Source organism: Argiope bruennichi, chromosome 2, assembly GCF_947563725.1.
Source record: "Argiope bruennichi chromosome 2, qqArgBrue1.1, whole genome shotgun sequence".
NCBI classification, from domain to species: Eukaryota; Metazoa; Arthropoda; class Arachnida; order Araneae; family Araneidae; genus Argiope; species Argiope bruennichi.
In genome coordinates, this window is record NC_079152.1 from 9,017,750 (window position 1) to 9,035,940 (window position 18,191).

Here is an 18,191-nt window from a genome sequence, read left to right on the forward strand (position 1 = left end):
TTATTATATTTCAACTTTCAACAAAATACTTTCATACTCAGTTTTAAAAGTCAGTCAGAGAAAAGGTGATAAGCTTTACAATTTTACAAGATATCAAAAAGTCTACAAACATAAGAACTGAATCAATGAAAGGCGATTCATTTATTTGTGGAAATTTCATAATGAATATTGTCTGGAATATGTAAGAAATGCCAATAAATATGTTTTTATTAGAAATGCCCGATTTCAAATAATATCTCCCCCTGACTTGTTGAAAATTGTTAGAAAAACACACATTATTTTAAGTACATGTTTAAATGCAATCTAGAAATACAATAAAGACGCAAGATTTCTTTTCTTCTTTATACAATTAAAAACTTTCATTCAAACATACATAAAATTGCAATAATCACACATTAAAACATGTTTATTTCATGCATTATAGCAAATGATGGCGTAACATTTCAAGCATAACAATTTAAATATGGACAGATCATAACTCTTTAATATAAAGAATTATTACACAATACTAAATATCATGTCAATTTAAAACTTCACTAATGATCTTATAAACAGAACTGAAAAAATAGTTATTCTTTATTAACATCTAAATATTCCATCCTGATTTTATTTTCACTGATAAATTATAGAGCAAAACTGATTAAATCAATTTTTTTTAAACATACAAAAAATTTTCATAAATGTTTTTCTACTTTCAATTTTTTTTTAAACTGTTCGTTGTTTTATCCAATGTAAATTTAAAATAATATGAGAGATCTCTAATAAAAAAATAGAATCTTGTTATTGCTTTTTAGATATTGCATCATTTTTATTTTTAGCTAAGGAGTAGAAAGCAAATTTGGAAATAATGAGTTTTTCCAGTATTAAGTTATTTTCTTATGGGAGGAGTTATTTTTCATTTCAAATAAAATAATTTTTTTAATTTTTGTACAAATAAATTATATACATTTATCAAATTTTTTATGGAAAAATTAAGAAATACATATAGGAGAAAAAAATAGCCACTATTACAAAAACTTATAAATTTAAGAATCTTTACTGAAAGCATGGAGACACATTCCTCATTAAATCCCCTAAAAATTGTATTTCAAAGAAAAAACAACAGGACAATTCCAGATATTACAAAACATGTAGATGATTCCAACTTTTGAAATTCAGAAGCTTATCTTCACTTGTAGGACTTGCAGAAGACACATAAGAATACACAATACAATCAACTAAATAGTTTAAAAAAATGTTTATTGAAGTTGTGTGAAACAAATATAAGCACATTGAAATTATTGTAGTCTGAGCAATTTCTTTTTCTTTTCAAACCATGCAAATTGATTTACATCCCATGCAAAATAAATACTTTTGTCTTCATAACGAGCTGTTTTGAGAGAAATATATATACTGCAGATTTTATATATTATTCTGTACAAATTAAAGCGATTTCATTAATTACTAGTCACTAACACTTAGATTTTCAAGTTCATCTTCCAATTCATCAAGATCTTCATCAAACAAATTTTCATCAATGGGGACAGCATCTTTTGGTTCTTCTACTGATTCTGATCCTCCAACAGCTTGTTCTTCTAGAAAAAAAAAAAGAAAAATTAAACTAATTTAGTTCTAGCTATATGATAAAAATATTCAATTATAAGATATCAACGTGCATTCACTTCTAAATTCTTATTACAGTAAGTAACAAATTAATTTCGTTTAGTAATAATTAATATGTTTGAAAATAATTTAGATTTTAATACACAATTAATGTTCTATGTAAAAAAAAAACCACTGAATTAAAAATTAAAGCACATTTCATGATGATTTTTGCACAATCACAAGACTTGTAAATCCATATAACACTATTCACCAAAGGTTCAATCATTGATATCTTTCTATTTCAGTCTGTTATTTAATATATATATATTCTATATAAGTGATGTCTATGAAACTTTTCAATCATATATAAATCACGAGGGCTTCAGTTTTGAAAAAGCTGTTAAATTATTTATATATTACAATGTTTAAGCATTGAGTAATAAATGCAGGAAGTAAGTCATTCTATTCTTTCACACCATAAATGAAGAAAATCACTAATAAAAGCGAGGTTGCTGTATCAATAATGCAGAAAAATTCATAATGAAAACATTTATCACAATGATTAGTCTGCTCTAGTAGCCAGCAAAGGGCTGTTCTTGGGCAGAATAAACAAAGCACGTCAAGAGAGTATTCTCCTGACAGGGTCACCCAAGGCATGAAGGCTGTTCCATTTTCCCATTAAGGTCTGCAGGCATTCGGGGCTAAGTCAGTCTTCCAACTTCGGTGCCCCAGGTCCTTGGACCTATGGGAGCTGCTCATTTCCCTTTATCATGAAACCATGCACAACACAATGATTAGTCATATGAAAGCTTACAAAATATGATATGTCATATGATATGCCATTCCAAAAGAGAAGAAAATTGACATCTCTCAATACACAGTAGTAACGATGGAACTAGATATCGAGAATTATGTAATAATGAAACAAGTTCGTGAGTCATGCTTAACATACACTCAATATCAATTACAGAGACGGAAGAAATTGGAGAGAGGAAAAGGAAAATTTGTTCATTAACATCTAACAAAAAATTTAATATCCATAATATTATCTGGTAATTAAACTTTACAATTGTAGGTAAAATTTAATACCATACTAGGCAACTAACTTTTAACATTAATCCATTTTTTCGACCGACTTAATCAGAAATAAGACTGACAGTTTTGTCCGCTATAACATATCATTCTGATACAAACATATTTATTCTTTCTTGTTAATGCATAACTTTTATAAATAAAAAAAATTATAAAAGTTAATTATGACTTGCATTGCAAGGAAGCAAAACTCAGTAAAGCAAATACAACACTTGCTTAATAATACATACTTTTCAAATGAGAAAGAGGAAGTGGTGAAAAGCAACTGAACAAACATTAAATGAAAGCAGAGTTAATGAGGCAGATGGTCAAACATTTAGAGAAAAGAAAGGAAGCAGACGAAACAACTATCAATATTTTGTAATCTCCTTTTGGTGGAATTAAAATTATATATTTGAATAGAAATGTCAATAGAAAGTATAATAAAAGAAAACTCAGAATTATTTTAAATAAATCACAATTACAATTACTCATTATCGCTACAAAATAAAAAATTGCATACATCAAATTAATGAGGAAACAAATAACAATTAATTCCTTGATATTCCAAGAAACAATGTGGATGGATTAACAAATCATCTTAACACATTATTTTACATTACAACTCAATATTTTTAGACTAATAAAAATTGTTTAGAGCACTTTTTTTTTTTTGTATGTACAAATATTATTCCATTACACGTTGGTAATTTCATTACCCTTTTAATTCAGGCAAAGACAGGTAGTGCAGATACATGGGACAAATACAGAATCCAATTTTTTAAGAAACAAATATATTAAAATAAAAACAATCCATATAAAAAACAATATGTAAAAAAATTCATATAAATCCTTTGTTAGTTAGTTAAAATTTTGATTTTCTAAACCTTTGCAAGTTTTGGCAATGTCTTTTAAATTAAGCTGAGAATTAAGATTCAGAATTAGTTACATTATTTATTTAAAAACAAAGATTATATTGATAAAGCTAATATGCAGCAATACATAAGTTTTTGTTCAAAATTAAGAGAATTCTATCAATTAAATTCTCAATTCTTATATTTCTGATGTCTTTATAATTTTCAAAACCAGCAGGTAACTACAAAGAAACTTGACCATTTACCATAAAAATAGGAAATCAGAGAATAACGCATTATAGCAAAAACCATTATAACTACTTTTACAATATACAAAAGAAAATGGAAATTAATACAACAAACTCTTACCTTGATTAACCTCCCAGTGTCTCTTCGTTGCAACTGTAGCACCAGTAACATCAGTGACATTAGCAGTTAAAAATTCTGTTGATATATCTAAGCAAGGGCCGGTCTAAAAAAAAGAAGAAAAGAAAAGAAGAAATTAATCTCAATTTATAATTTAAAAATGAATAGGAATTAAAATATTTCCAAACAAAAAATTATCTACAGAGGAACAGGTATTTTAATTAGCAATACCAATTACAATTTTTTTTATATATATTTAAGGAAAGAAAAGAAAACGATACAAGTCAACCTAAATAATATGAGGCAAGCCAAAATTAAAAGAATTTTCTATAAGAATGTTGAATTAAATGACAGCTGATTGATATGTTTGGCAAACAACATATATGAAATAGTGATAACATCGAATTTTCCTACATACTAAAAAAGCTAATGCTTGAATTTAATTATGGCAAAAGACTTGTATTCATTTCTTTGCAGGTATAACTTATTTTCATTTATAGAAATACATATCCAATTCAAAATAAATTTTTTCATTACGGTTCTTAATATAAAATTTTATTCTCATCTACATATGTATAAAATCAAATAATTCATACATACAAGAAACTAGATACCACCCACAAATTATTTTCCAAGATATATCTGTTAGCTTCAGTAGACAATTGGTAGCAATTGTAAAAAAAAAAAAAAAATGTTTATAGGTATAAAAATTGGATATTAAGAAAGTACAAAACAAATTCAACAGTATGCATTCTGATTCTGAAGAAAACTATTCTGTTAGAAACTCTCCAGTTATCCCCAAACTGGAATATTGGTGACTTTTTTTAGTTGTTCTAATAAATAAAAAAAAAATAAAAATAAATGTAAGTTTAATGTTAATATTTGGCAAGTTATTACTAGGATTTGGCAGGTTTCTGTCAGATGTCATGCTAACCAAACAGCATAGGTATATGCCAAAAATATTTATTATAAATAAAATCACCAAGGTTTGAATATTTGGACCTAATTTACATTTTTCACGCTAAGTTTTTTCACGACATTAAATCAATATTTGTTAATTGGTATATTTCAGCTTAAACAACTAGTGATATAAACAAGGACAATGGTGCTCACGTACTACTACTGGTAGCCACTTTTCTCCTTTTACAATCCAAAAAGAGATGATTTCCATTTCAACTCTACTTACTAAATATATTTACCAGGTAAAATTTCAAATATCCCTTATATTTAGACACATATCAGTGTATGCTAACATTATGGGCTCACAGTTTAGGTCTTAAAACTTATAAATGGAGAGTGAGAATTATGTCATGAAATTAGCAAGAAGAAAACAAAGAATAAACACATATCTATATAACTGAAAAAAAGAATACCTCTTCATCCTGTTCTCTAGATATCACATCAAATGCTGCTTCACCTTCTTCAGTCTGATCATCTGTAGCCATCTCAGGATTGAACGTAAACATATCACGTCCACTAAGCTGGAAAAGAAAAATGTTCCGTGCAACATTATATTAAACAATAATATCAAAAGTTTCTTTCAATAATTATTTACAGAGATTTTGAAGAAAATCAACTGAAATATTTCTTTTTATGCATACAACAAAGCTGAGAGATTAATTTCATATGTTCTCACACTTTAATCTGAAAATAAAAAAATTTGTTCCAAAACTTGAAAAAATATTAACTCTGATCTTTTATTTTTAAACATTTTATCATGTATTCAATACTACCATGTTGCAAAATAATAGTAAAGTAGATATTGAAACTATTAGTGTTTAGATAAACAAATGAAATCAAAAAGATATATGTGGAATAACAATAATGCAGAAATTGCATTCTTAGATCTGACCACTGCAACTAATAAATGCCATAAAAATTAAGACAAATGCTTTTATCTTAAAATTTTTAATTTTCAATTTAATTTTAATTTCTTAATGAGCAATTAATAGCATCTTAGCATTTCTTACTGAGCATCTTAATATTTAATTATTTAACAATCCAAATCCACAAATCAGAAAACACTTACTCCAACATGTCGGCCAGCTCTAAATTCTGCTCTTTTTCTGTCTTCTTCCTTCCTATTTTTTTCTTGCTTTTCTTGTAACTATAAGATAAAACAATATTAATTAAGAAAATATAAGTTATTTCAGCACATTTAAGCTTACAGTTTACCTCACTCTTACTCACCTTTTTCTTTTTCCAAAGTTGAAAACTTTCATAAGTAATACGTGTTAAATTGTTTCCTAATTGTGCTCTCTGAAATATCAATACTCTAATAAGAATAAATATAATATAATACAAATACGATTCATAAAACAATTAAATCAACCAAATAATAAATATACAAGTTTTTTCACATAAAAAAATATAAAAAGTAGAAATTTTATCTGCTCTTTTTGTAAATATAATTAATTATATGATGTAAACTCCGAAAGCATGAAAGAGTTTCAAATGGAATTTTCAAGATATGAAAAGATTTATAACTAGTCATTCTTTACTGATGGCAACAACAGCACAAACATATACGCAATAGAAATCAATACTCAAATGACTTTTTATACTAATATAAATTAAATCAAGTTGTTCATAACCTAAGTTGATCACATTTTAAACAGCAGGATTAATAGACAGGTTAATCCTATGAAACTATATGTAACCAATAATACACAGTTTGTTCTAGTAAAATATCTCTGAATATAGATAATAGTTAAGAAACCAAAGATTAATGATTTTCTTCCATTGTACTTTTTAATTAATGTATATGCACATGAAAATATTTTTTTCTTCTTTCTTTTTCATTTCACGACAATTAAATATGTGACAGAAAAGAACAATTTAACCATTTTTTCCATGAAAAAAAAAAGGCCAATATTCGTAACATAAATTAAAGAAAGAGAATTCATTAAAAGCTTTTTTTTTTATTTAAATGAAGATCCTTTTTATGTTATGAACTATTAATTTATTGGTAAGGGATTGGAACATTTAATTAAATTTGGAATGTCACATGAATAAATTTATAGATTGACATAATGATCTAGAGAAAAACAATATAATAACATAAAAATGTTTGTTATAATCAATACTAAATAAATGAGAATTTTATTGCTTTCAATAATAAATATAAAACTTTAAGACAGGAAAAGGAGAATATACATACTTGTCTTTCTACTAAGTCTTCTATAGAAATCTGTTCAGTTTTTTCTTCTTTCTTTTTGTCTTTTTTTAATACAAAACCTGGAGGTAAGGCATGCCTGTAATGGCATTTGTTAGCTCCATTTGGACATTCCCAGAACCAACCATACTTGTTATTTTCTAAAGCATCTAAGAAATACTTGCAAATCTAAAAGATACAGTTTTATTCAATTACCTAAAAGTTAATGCAAAAAAAAAAAAAAAAAAAATCTACCTAGAAGTTGATCATAAAAGATCTGGAAGTATAAGACATTGATTTCACAAATAAATTATTTCATTAAAATTAACTTTTGTTTAAAACTAAAATGGAATTAAAAATAAATCTACTATCTGATTATTTTTTATGCAAGACTTGAAAATTTAAAGTATGAAGAATGAGAAATAAAGAATTTTATATTTAAAATTAAAGGCGTACCATTTATGTGTATACCACTGGCCTCTATCCTAATAGCTTGGGACTATATTTAAGTTGATTACAGGTGAATCACATTTGAAGTGCTTAGTGAGTAAAATGATATTGTTACATGAAGAAAAATTCCAGTAAAAGCTTTTGGAAATTAATTTTTCTAATAAAGAATTTTCAAAATTTAATTTTTTCAAAGGCTTTTATAGTTATTTTAATATAATTTTTTTTATTAAGAAATTCTAAGTTCTATATTAATTACATATAAAATAATTATATAATCTATTTCCAATAAATTATTAGAATTAGATTACAGCTGGAACAACAACAATTATGAAATTACTAGCTGCCTTTGGCGACCAGCCGGTTCGCCAATATTACCGCTCTCTATTTTCAATTAAATATTTTAAGTAACTGGTCGCTTAATAGATTCTCAAACAAAACATTTTTAATCTTCAAATTTTGATAGTCATACCAAACTTATACTGTGGTTTAGATCGTTTCGTATACTATATATATTTACTATATATATATTCCTAATTTGTTGTCATTTACGGTAAAACTTCAATTTAAAGTGGAAATGCTGAAATTGCAATTAATATAAAGATATTTTTTAATAAAACAAAGCGTTTTATTTTATTTATCATTTTTATTGTTATTTATTTATTATTATTATTATTATTGAATATGAATATTGCAAACAGAATCGCTCGATATTTAAGTCTTATGTGAACTACAAAATATTTTTCATAATTTATGTAATATCTAAAGAATAATTCAACAAAAATTTCTCAGATTCAGCTTAAAATTCAGTTTTTAGTTTTGCTTTCAAAAGGATTGAAATGAAATCAATAATAATAATTTGTTCCGGCCTATAAATATATTTCAAAAATTATGAAGTCTAAATTTAATGCAGTAAGGTATCATATTTCGAGTAATATTCTGGACACACAAATTTTAAATAAATGAATGAATGTTTCTATTTTCCACGATCAACTAAGATTGATTTATGAAGTTTTGAATGAAAATTTAGAAAAACAACATTTTCATAATCTTAGGTCAATTAATCTTGAGAAACCTGCGCGCTGATTCACGTATTTTCTTTGAAACGATCGATGGAAAATTAAAATTATCCTTTTTTTATTGAATAGTGATATTCAAATTTTAATAAATCAGTCAGTTTAAGTAATTGATTTAGTTGATTGGAATTTAACTCTTTTTATTTAAAATATTAGTATTTCAAGAACATTTTGTTAAACGTGATTTCCACAGCAGAAGCTTTATGTAAAATCAAATATTCATTATTTATTAGAGCATTTATTATCATTTTATTATTATAAATTACTTTGTTTTATTAGCATTTATATTATCATAAAATAATTTTTCTTGAATTTATTTTTTAGAAAAAATATTTCATATTTGTTTCATTTTCTACAGACACGTGCGGAAAATTATATTTTTACAGATTTCATTTCCAAAAAGATTTAATTTATTTTTAATTGGAGCTTTAATCAATGTGATGGCAACACTTCGAAAAGAGCTAATTTTTTCCCATGAATGCGAGACGTGCTCGTGCAGCTTAAATTTTTTCATTTTGTAAGAAAAAAATTGTTGAAAAATATAGTTAAAATATTTATTTAAAAATTAATTAAAAATAGAAACTTAATTTTAAGGTTAAAACATTGGTATCATTTAAAAGATAAATTTTTGATCTTTAACTTCATGTAAAAATCTTTTTTGTGCAGTAATATTTTCAGAAGTTATAGCAGAAACACACCAAGATTTCGCTTAATTTTTAAATAAATAAAATTCTAATTAAAAATTCGAAAAAATAACCCCCAGGTGCACATTCCCGGCCTCCAAGGTATACATGTGCCAAATTTGGTAGCTGTAGGTTGAATGGTCTGGCCTGCAGAGCGCCAACACACACACACACACACACACACACATTGAGCTTTATTATAAGCATAGATATAGACAGAAATATTACATCAGAATTAAACATGCTCTAAACTTTTATATATTGACATAACAAATCAAGGATGATTTACACATTAGAAACTAACAGAGACAAATTGCTGCTAGAAATTAATGTTTTTAAGATACTAAAATCTGATATTTCATTCACATAAATGGGTATTAAATTTGTATAATTTCATTCTCTTAAATTTACAGCTACAATAAAGGAAATTTGCACATTCATCTAATAAAAAATTAGAAATATTATAAAAAATCTTTACATGATAACATCAAAATTTTTTATAGTCTTACTATATCAGTTTTGGGCATTTTACGATCACTTTCTCCATGTTTCTTTTCAACAACTTCCATTAACTTAGCTTCATCCCAATTTTCCATTCCATCTGTGCAAATCAAAAATTCAAACTTTATTTAAAGCAGTTTTTATAATGTACAAATCTGCTTTATGAATATTAGATAAAACAGTTTTCTCAAAATTCTAGTCAGAAGATGAGGACAACATCTAAATTATTAAAGTTTAAAAAATACCAAAATCCAAAGCAAAATGATTCTGAAAGCTATTGCATCATAGTAATTGGCTGCTAGGAGGGTTAAATTTAAAAATTAAGACATAATAAGCAAAATATTTCATTGATGCTTTGAAAAAAATTCAGATAACTCAATTAGTTAATTATATCAAAATGAAAAAGTTCGGTATGTTATAAATTGCTATGAAAAATGTTAAAAGTGTTCACAATTAGTTTTTGCATTATCAGGCTGCGTAGTGTGAAATGGATGCAAAAATTAAGCACTTTTTAAGTACCTTAACAAAAGAAATTGAGCACTTTAGTATACGCATGAATACATAAGCTCAAAATTTTTTTTGTTTTATAATAAATTATATTTATAGAAAATTTTTGAAAAATATCTATTTTTAAAATTTTTAATCTTAGATTAAAAAACAACTTTTCAAATTTTAATCGATGTTTAAATGTTAAATCAAATCAGCCTCGCCTTTTATTTAAATTAGCAACATTATCTTCAGCAATAATTAATACAATGAAACTTTGGAAATTTGAATTAAATGCAAATTGAATAGAATCTATATATTTTACAAACATTAAAGATTTAAATAAATGGTAAATTCAACAAAAATGGGTTTACAAAATTATCTTCACAAAATATCAGACTAAAACAAATTATGCTAATTATACAAAAAAACACCTATAATCAATCATGTATTAGTTCAGAAAATTTAATTTATTAATACTAGATAATGCTGATGGATTTTTTAAATCAGAATTTTAAATTTAAATTTTAATTTTTTAAAAAAATTAGAAAAATATATTTAAATAACTTTGTCTTAATAATTTTCAATTTTTATGTGAACAATTAAAAAAAAATTACATATTAAAAGTAACTGACTGTTTCCTTCCCCTATTTTTTAAAACACTCAACTCAAATTTTAACATCAAAATGACAAAAATCTGACAGTTATTTTTTATTGATTAATTAACCAACACACATTAGGGTTATGTTATTTTTATAAAAAAAATTTATTATATAAGACATTTTCTATTCATAGTTACAGATAATTATGTGGTAAGTAGAGAAACATTATTACAACTATTTTTAAATTAAAAAATAAAATTATCTTTGAAAATTTTGGATTCTATGTCTTATAAAAGTCCCCCCCCCCATCCGTCTTTAAATGTTGTTGCATTTCACTACGAGTGAAAAAAATCCATTGTTTCATTAGCTATTTGTGACATTTTTTTAATTTCTACATATATGTGGGTTACAGAATACATTCAAGGGAAACTCGGTAGTATTACTTTCTTATAGAGGATAACTTGCAACTGTTGTACACGATACTTTCTGCTTTGTGTTCACTAACGGACTTTTGCATCAGGTTTCTTTATCAGAACTGAATTCCAAACATATGTATTATGAATTTTCTTATTTTGTTATAAAAAATGGGTTTACTAAGGAGAGGGGTAAGAGTTTATTGATGGAATGTAAGTGGCTAGTATTTTTCTGAAGCTTTAAGATGAATCAAAATACTATAAGAGAAGGTCAGATTTGAAACCTGTTAATGGGAAAATCCTTCTATTACTATCACAGTTAATGCAAGCCTTCCAAGGCCATCAAAGTAAATGAGAAGTAACAAGTGGCAACTAAATTCACAGAAAAGTGTCGGAAAATATTGTATAAATATCTTTAAGAAGATGTAAAAATAAATTTTGTGCCATAACATTCCTTATGTTATGTGGGAAGTACATTAAAATTTTAATTTTTTAATCGAATTTCTAATTAAAATTTTGCAAAATCCATTTTTAGTGAGCGTCTAACATCCAAAAAGTAATTGCCCACTAAATTTCATGTCCCTTATTTCAGTGAGCTCTGTATTAGTCAGGCAAATCTTTATATACCAAGAAAGAAAAATTTCGCTGTGAAACCAAAAAATCGTATAAAAGTTACAAGAGAAAAAAAAAGTTTTAAAAAATATAATCTGAATCATAAAGGTTCCTTAAAACTTTTTTTTTTTGTTATTTCTTTGAAATTTTAAATATCAGACCTAGCAGAATTTTACAAAAAAATAAAAACTAACATTTAATAAAATTGGTCCAACAAATCATAATTTTCAAAAGAATGAGGACATTTAAAAAAGCACACCGCTAAACAAACTATTGACTTACATCTTCAAATTAAAATTTCATCTCACTGGATTTTACGCAGTCGACTGAAGTAATTACTATTGCAACAAATAATCGTACAGCAAAATCCCTTTTATAGATCGCTCAAAACAACATATTAATGAGAATGATGATTGAATGTGTAATGAGACTTCATGGCAATCAGAATAAAAACTGTTAAATATCATAAATATCTTTCATGTATGCTTTTAGAATAACTCTTCTCCCATCTTTGATGTATATTTCTTTTATGCACTATACTGAATTCTTATTTTTCGTCGATTGGAGATAATCAGTGTAGTCTTTATGAATACATAAAGAGTTGAATATGAAGTTACTAGATATAACTAAAATAAATCATTCGCTATTTAGAACACAAAATGTAATAAAAGTTCAAACATTTTTTGAATTGCAACGAGTTTGGTGTATTTCTTATTTCCCTCTTTTAGAATAACCATTTCAATATATGCTGGTGCCCATTGTTGAAAAAAGAATCAGCAAAACAAAAAAAACAAAACAAAAAAAAAGTTCATTATACATTTTTTTTTTTTTTATCATGGGTTGAAACTCCGGTATCTCTTCACCAAACACTTCCCATTAGTTGGTTTTCTTTTTCGATATATTCAGTAAATAAAGTTTTATAATTGTTTTCAATTTATTGTCTACGTTAGCAGAAACAAAAAGGAATATCTTCTTAGCACTTCTCAAGAAAATTAAGCACTTTTAAGGATCTTTTTTCCAAAATTAAGCACTTTTAAGGTGCTCAAAAATGGTTTTCAAATTTAAGCAATTTTTAAAGACTTTTCATGGTGCTACACATTGATTATTTCTTTCAAATGTGGAAAGTTTCATCTACTAGATTCATTTAAATTTTTGTCATAGCTTTTATTCATCTAAGTACAAATTATGCTATAAAGATTTCAAACAATTTCTTTTCTTTTACAAACACATATTAAATGCTATGCTTAAATGTATCAATTACTGTCTTATTTAAACTACAAAATGGACAAATTACAAAATAAGTTTTTAAAATTATGACACAGTTATGTGGATTAAACTAACACAATCGACCAAAACATAATAATTTAATCAATTTTAACAAAACAGATAATGACTACGAATCAGTAAAATGGTTGAGAAACTTTCTTAGGTTGTCAACGAATAAAATTCAAGGCAAAAATCTTACCCTCTTCCTGGTCCCTCATATCCACATACACATTTCTTTTCTCGCTTTTTCTTTCTATAGTAAGATCATGAGAAAATTTACACTTGTCCCCCTTCGTACAAGTTCCTTGTTTATAAAATGCACATAAGACTGATTTGGGATCCGCACCTAACAGAAATTAATAAATGAAAAGATATGAATAATAATATTTTTCTAAATGTATCCATACTATGTTGATGAAAACAAGCATTTTTTAAAAAATAAAATGAACATTTTATTGATTTTCAAGAATGAAAAAAAATCTGTATTTGCATTCATATATTTTATTAGCAAGAATTAATCTGTCATAAAAACTATGAAATTTTAAATAAATTTTTGAAAAATTTCATACAAATAAAGATTTAAAATCTGCAACTATTATTTTACATTCTTAAACAATTAATAACAATTTCAAGCAAGAGAAGATTCTTAAGTTTTCCTCATTGTGGCCCTTTATATCCCTAAAGGAAAATTGTAATGATCCATAAATTTAAAAATACATAAGAAAACTCAGTAAGAATTTATGGCATAACTAAAAATGAAATTCAGCTCACACTGATTATCAAGAAAATTGTAAATCTTATACCTAAATATTTTTAAAATTATTTATCTAAAACACAAAGCCAAATATTAATGTAGGAAAAGAGAAAGCCTAGTTAGTTCACAAACTCAAACAAGGCTAACATAATTTAAGTAGGCTCGACTTAAAATAATCTCTCATAAAATTTCATTAATTAATCCCAAATAAATGAATAAGTATAAAACTTCTAATGCTGCAAGGGATGACATCAAAATTTTATAGAATGTAATTACAACTAATGTCTGCTTTTGAACACAAAATGTTTTGCTAATAAATTTTATAAATATAATTAAAAATTAATAAACAAAAAGCAATAATCTATATTTTTAGAAGATGTACATAACTATTCATCAGAAAGTATTTTTTTAATCTCAAAATGTAGCTTTCATTAAAGAATGATACAGAAACAAGAAAAGCTTCAAAATAAAACTTACCTTTTTCAACTTTCTGCACAGTAACTGGTCGAAACAATGCCAATTCGTCAATTTCCTTTTTCTTGTCATCTTTTTTCTTATCACCAGGCTTTGCTAATTCAGCAGCCTAGAAGTATGAAACCAAAACAATAGCTACATTATATTAACTAGTTATATTTTCGAAAATTTCTTTGTAACATTTGAAATTATTTTCTGACATTAATTAATGAATTTCAAGTCGTTAACTTATTAAGAGATTTTCTGTCCTATCAATATGACAACTATATAATCATATGTATATCTATTTTATTTTAGTTGATTAAAAATTTAACTATTAATATCTTGTACCTGAATTATAAAAAAGTTAAAGAGTGGGGATATTACAAGCAAAACTTAAAAATTTTACAACATAAAATACAAAACTTAAAACCTTTAAACACATTTTTATATTTTGACACACACAAAAAAATTTTTATATACTTCAAAAACTGGATAAAAACTAATGAAAAAAAAAAAAAAACTTTAGTTCCTAGTAAGATCTTTTTTTTTAAAATCAATGATCAACTTCTAAATATTTTCTTTCTCTGTAAGCTGATATAGAACACATATTAATTGCAGCTAAAATAAGTAAAAGGGGGGAAAAATTCTGAATTTATTTTATCTAATATGGATGGGACAAAAAAATTTAGACTTTTAGTAATAATACTATTTAAGAGTTAAATTTAATTTAATGTAACTCTTCAACAAAAGATCAGTAATTACAATAAAAAAATTAATAATCAAGTGTAAGTTTTACTGTTCCAGATTAAAATATAAAATTAAACAATTTTTCTTTCAAAGCAAAAGAAAAAATATATTTAATAAACTGACCAAAGTTTTCTTTTTCTTGCTGTGTTTGTATGCATTTTTTCTTTGGTACAGCTTGGTACATTAATTCTATTATTAAGGAATCATATGATTGCTTTCATTGAACAACTAATATGCACCTATTTGATTATAATATCATACCACTGTGGAAACACAAAAGATCTATTTTAGAATGAGACTCAAAATTTTGAATTGCAGGAAGATGATGGGTCTGAGCCAGTACACCATGCTCTAACTTTCCAACCATAATAGTAGTATGATTGCATCAAATTTAACATATACCAATTACCCCCTTAACTAATCTGGGAAGAGGGCCTTTCATTATCTAGCAAATAATTTTACTTGCTTTTCTCATTCTATAATGAGTGATGGATGACTAAAGAAAAAATAACTAAGGGTAGCTAAAAGGCAGAGGAGGGGATTGAATAGTATGGGGAAAAAAAAAAAGGAAAATACAATGTTCTGTCTTCTATAATATCTCAATTATAAGATAGTAATTAAATTATTCAATCAAATTCAAAATTTTAATATCTGTTTTATGATATATTGTGTGATAATAACAAATTTCAAGGATCTATAACAAGATAATGACATTTATATTAATTATAGGTATGATATTCTTAGTAAAATTGCAAGACCCTGTTTAACATGAAATATGCAAATGCATTTAATGATAAAAATAACTTTTTATTCTCATTACTTATCACATTAAACTGCTTTAAGCTCTTCAAGAAAATCAGTACATAAGCCCCTTACAAATTCAATAAACACATGTATAATCAAGCTTGATTACACATGTGATCAAGCTTTAGTTTTAACCATTGAGTAATGTTTAGATTCTGAAATAATACATAGCATTACAGTATACAGTACACTCCCGATTATCCGCGGAATTGGGTGGCGCGGCCGCCGCAGATAACAAAAATCGCGGATAATCCGAAAAAATCTAAAAACGGGTATAGCAAAAAAGAAAACAGTCATTCCAACTTTGAAAAATCATTTTATGTACAAAAAAATGTAAAATAAACAGCAGGAAATGTTTAACTAATGCTTAATATTTTAGTATATCACTCAAAACTAACCTAAAATGCATTTTGTTCATGAAAACAGAAAAGTGCTTTGTACTTGCGAGAGACGTCAAGGATACACAGAAAAATTAATACATATGTACTGTTTTAATACTGTAATGTATTATGTAATTACAAAAGCATAACTGTAAAACTGCACCTTTTTGAAAAAATCAGTCAAAAAAAAAAAAACTTTGTGCGGCAGGCGCGGATAACCCACCCGCGGATAATCGGGTGTCTACTGTACTTCCCTTGAACTGAGCAAATTCATATAAAAATACAAATGAATGAAAACTAAAATCTTAAGACTTTTGCGTTCCATAATAAGATACGAGATATTCTGAACGAAATGTATAAACAACAATAAAGATTTACATTCATTAATTTCCAAGATAAGAATGGCACAAAGAAAAAATAAAATCATTCAAAAATTAAAATTTGTCAAAGTCAAATAACAATTACCTATTTATTCTGTGAATGATAAATAAACACAATCAGAAAATGAAAGATAAATAAACACAATCAATATTTAAAAATTAATAGTTTATAAATTTTTGAAAATCAAATCTAATAAATTATTATATACATTCAGAAATATATTCAAAATTTAAATACAATTTAATAAAGATGAAAATGAAAACAACCAATTATGATTATGTAAATAAATATTTGTAAATATTAACATTAAAATAAAAAAAATTCTATAAGACTAAATTTAAGAAAAGCCATTACCTTGCTAGCTTTTTGATTTCCATGTTTAACTTGGTTCTGCACTTGTTGAATGAATTTCTGATTCTTTGCACCTTTTTTATTTTTCAAACCAAAAGTTTTATCCTGTTGAAAAAACATAAGTGATTCAATACAAAAGCAAAATTAATAACAGTAATAAATACAATTTAATGAAAATATTTGGATTTAATTATTTAGTTTTTGAATGAATTTTGCTATTGTATGAATTATTACTTTAGAATGAAATTAAGGATTTTGCATTTCTTGAACTAAAAAAAAATTACACGTAGAATTGAAAAACATTTATAGCAATATGAGTAAAACATTATTCCAGAATTATTGTGAATTCACAAGGCAAAATGTTATGGATTTAAGAATTTTATGACAACAGAATAAAATTCAATGCTTTTAAATGTTTTAATTTTTTTAATTACTAAATTCATAAATTAAATATTGAATAATAGGTAAATAATACATCAAAGTCTCAAAAACTGTTAGAAAATAAATCTTAAAATAAATGTACTCAAAATGTTTGGATCATATAAATGATAAACAAAATAATTGCAGCCACAATGTTTGGATCATATAAATGATAAACAAAATAATTGCAGCCACAATGTTTTTCAAGAAATAATCACTTCACAAAATTATTGCTTTGATCAAATAACTGTTTTGATCAAATGGATATTAAACTATTTTCTGACTCTGTACGATACATCAGATTTATATGAAAAATTCAAGAAAATAAACACTGACCTATGTTTTGTCAACGTGTCTATACACATACATCTATCACATTTTCCAATACAAAATAAAATTGCAAGAAAATTTCAGAAAAACATAAAGCAAACGCATGGGAATCGGTTACCTAAAATACTTACTTCAATAATCTTTTCTTGTTTCTTAATTTCAGCTTTTTTACTAGGCTTAGCCTTTGGCGGCATATCGAAATACTTTGGGAAAAGTGTCACGAATGAAGCACAAAGAGAAAATTAATCCGTAAATAAGTCGTTTAAAAAACCTAACACAAAAAAATTATACAAACAATTAGGCATCGCATTCAAGAAACCTTATTTCAAAGGAATCACTCGGGAATGAACTTAACACATTTTACTAAGTTGAAATACACACAAAATATTTATCAATAAAGATTAAAACGATATATTTTATGTTATCGATGAATTGCGCTGAAGTTTGTCAAAA

General features: G+C 25.6%; 1 protein-coding gene across 1 annotated transcript; it reads right to left on the reverse strand.

Annotated features, from left to right (window-relative positions):
- Positions 1-1,218: 1,218 nt before the first annotated feature.
- On the reverse strand, positions 1,219-18,130 carry LOC129961654 (zinc finger CCCH domain-containing protein 15-like). Its single transcript, XM_056075180.1, has 11 exons — positions 17,870-18,130; positions 16,992-17,093; positions 14,347-14,452; positions 13,315-13,461; positions 9,745-9,836; positions 7,036-7,218; positions 6,066-6,134; positions 5,905-5,982; positions 5,249-5,356; positions 3,879-3,981; positions 1,219-1,574 (listed from the first exon to the last, which is right to left on the reverse strand). The coding sequence occupies exons 1-11, from the start codon at positions 17,930-17,932 to the stop codon at positions 1,444-1,446; spliced, it is 1,182 nt and encodes a 393-aa protein (XP_055931155.1). The 5' UTR covers positions 17,933-18,130; the 3' UTR covers positions 1,219-1,443.
- Positions 18,131-18,191: the final 61 nt, after the last annotated feature.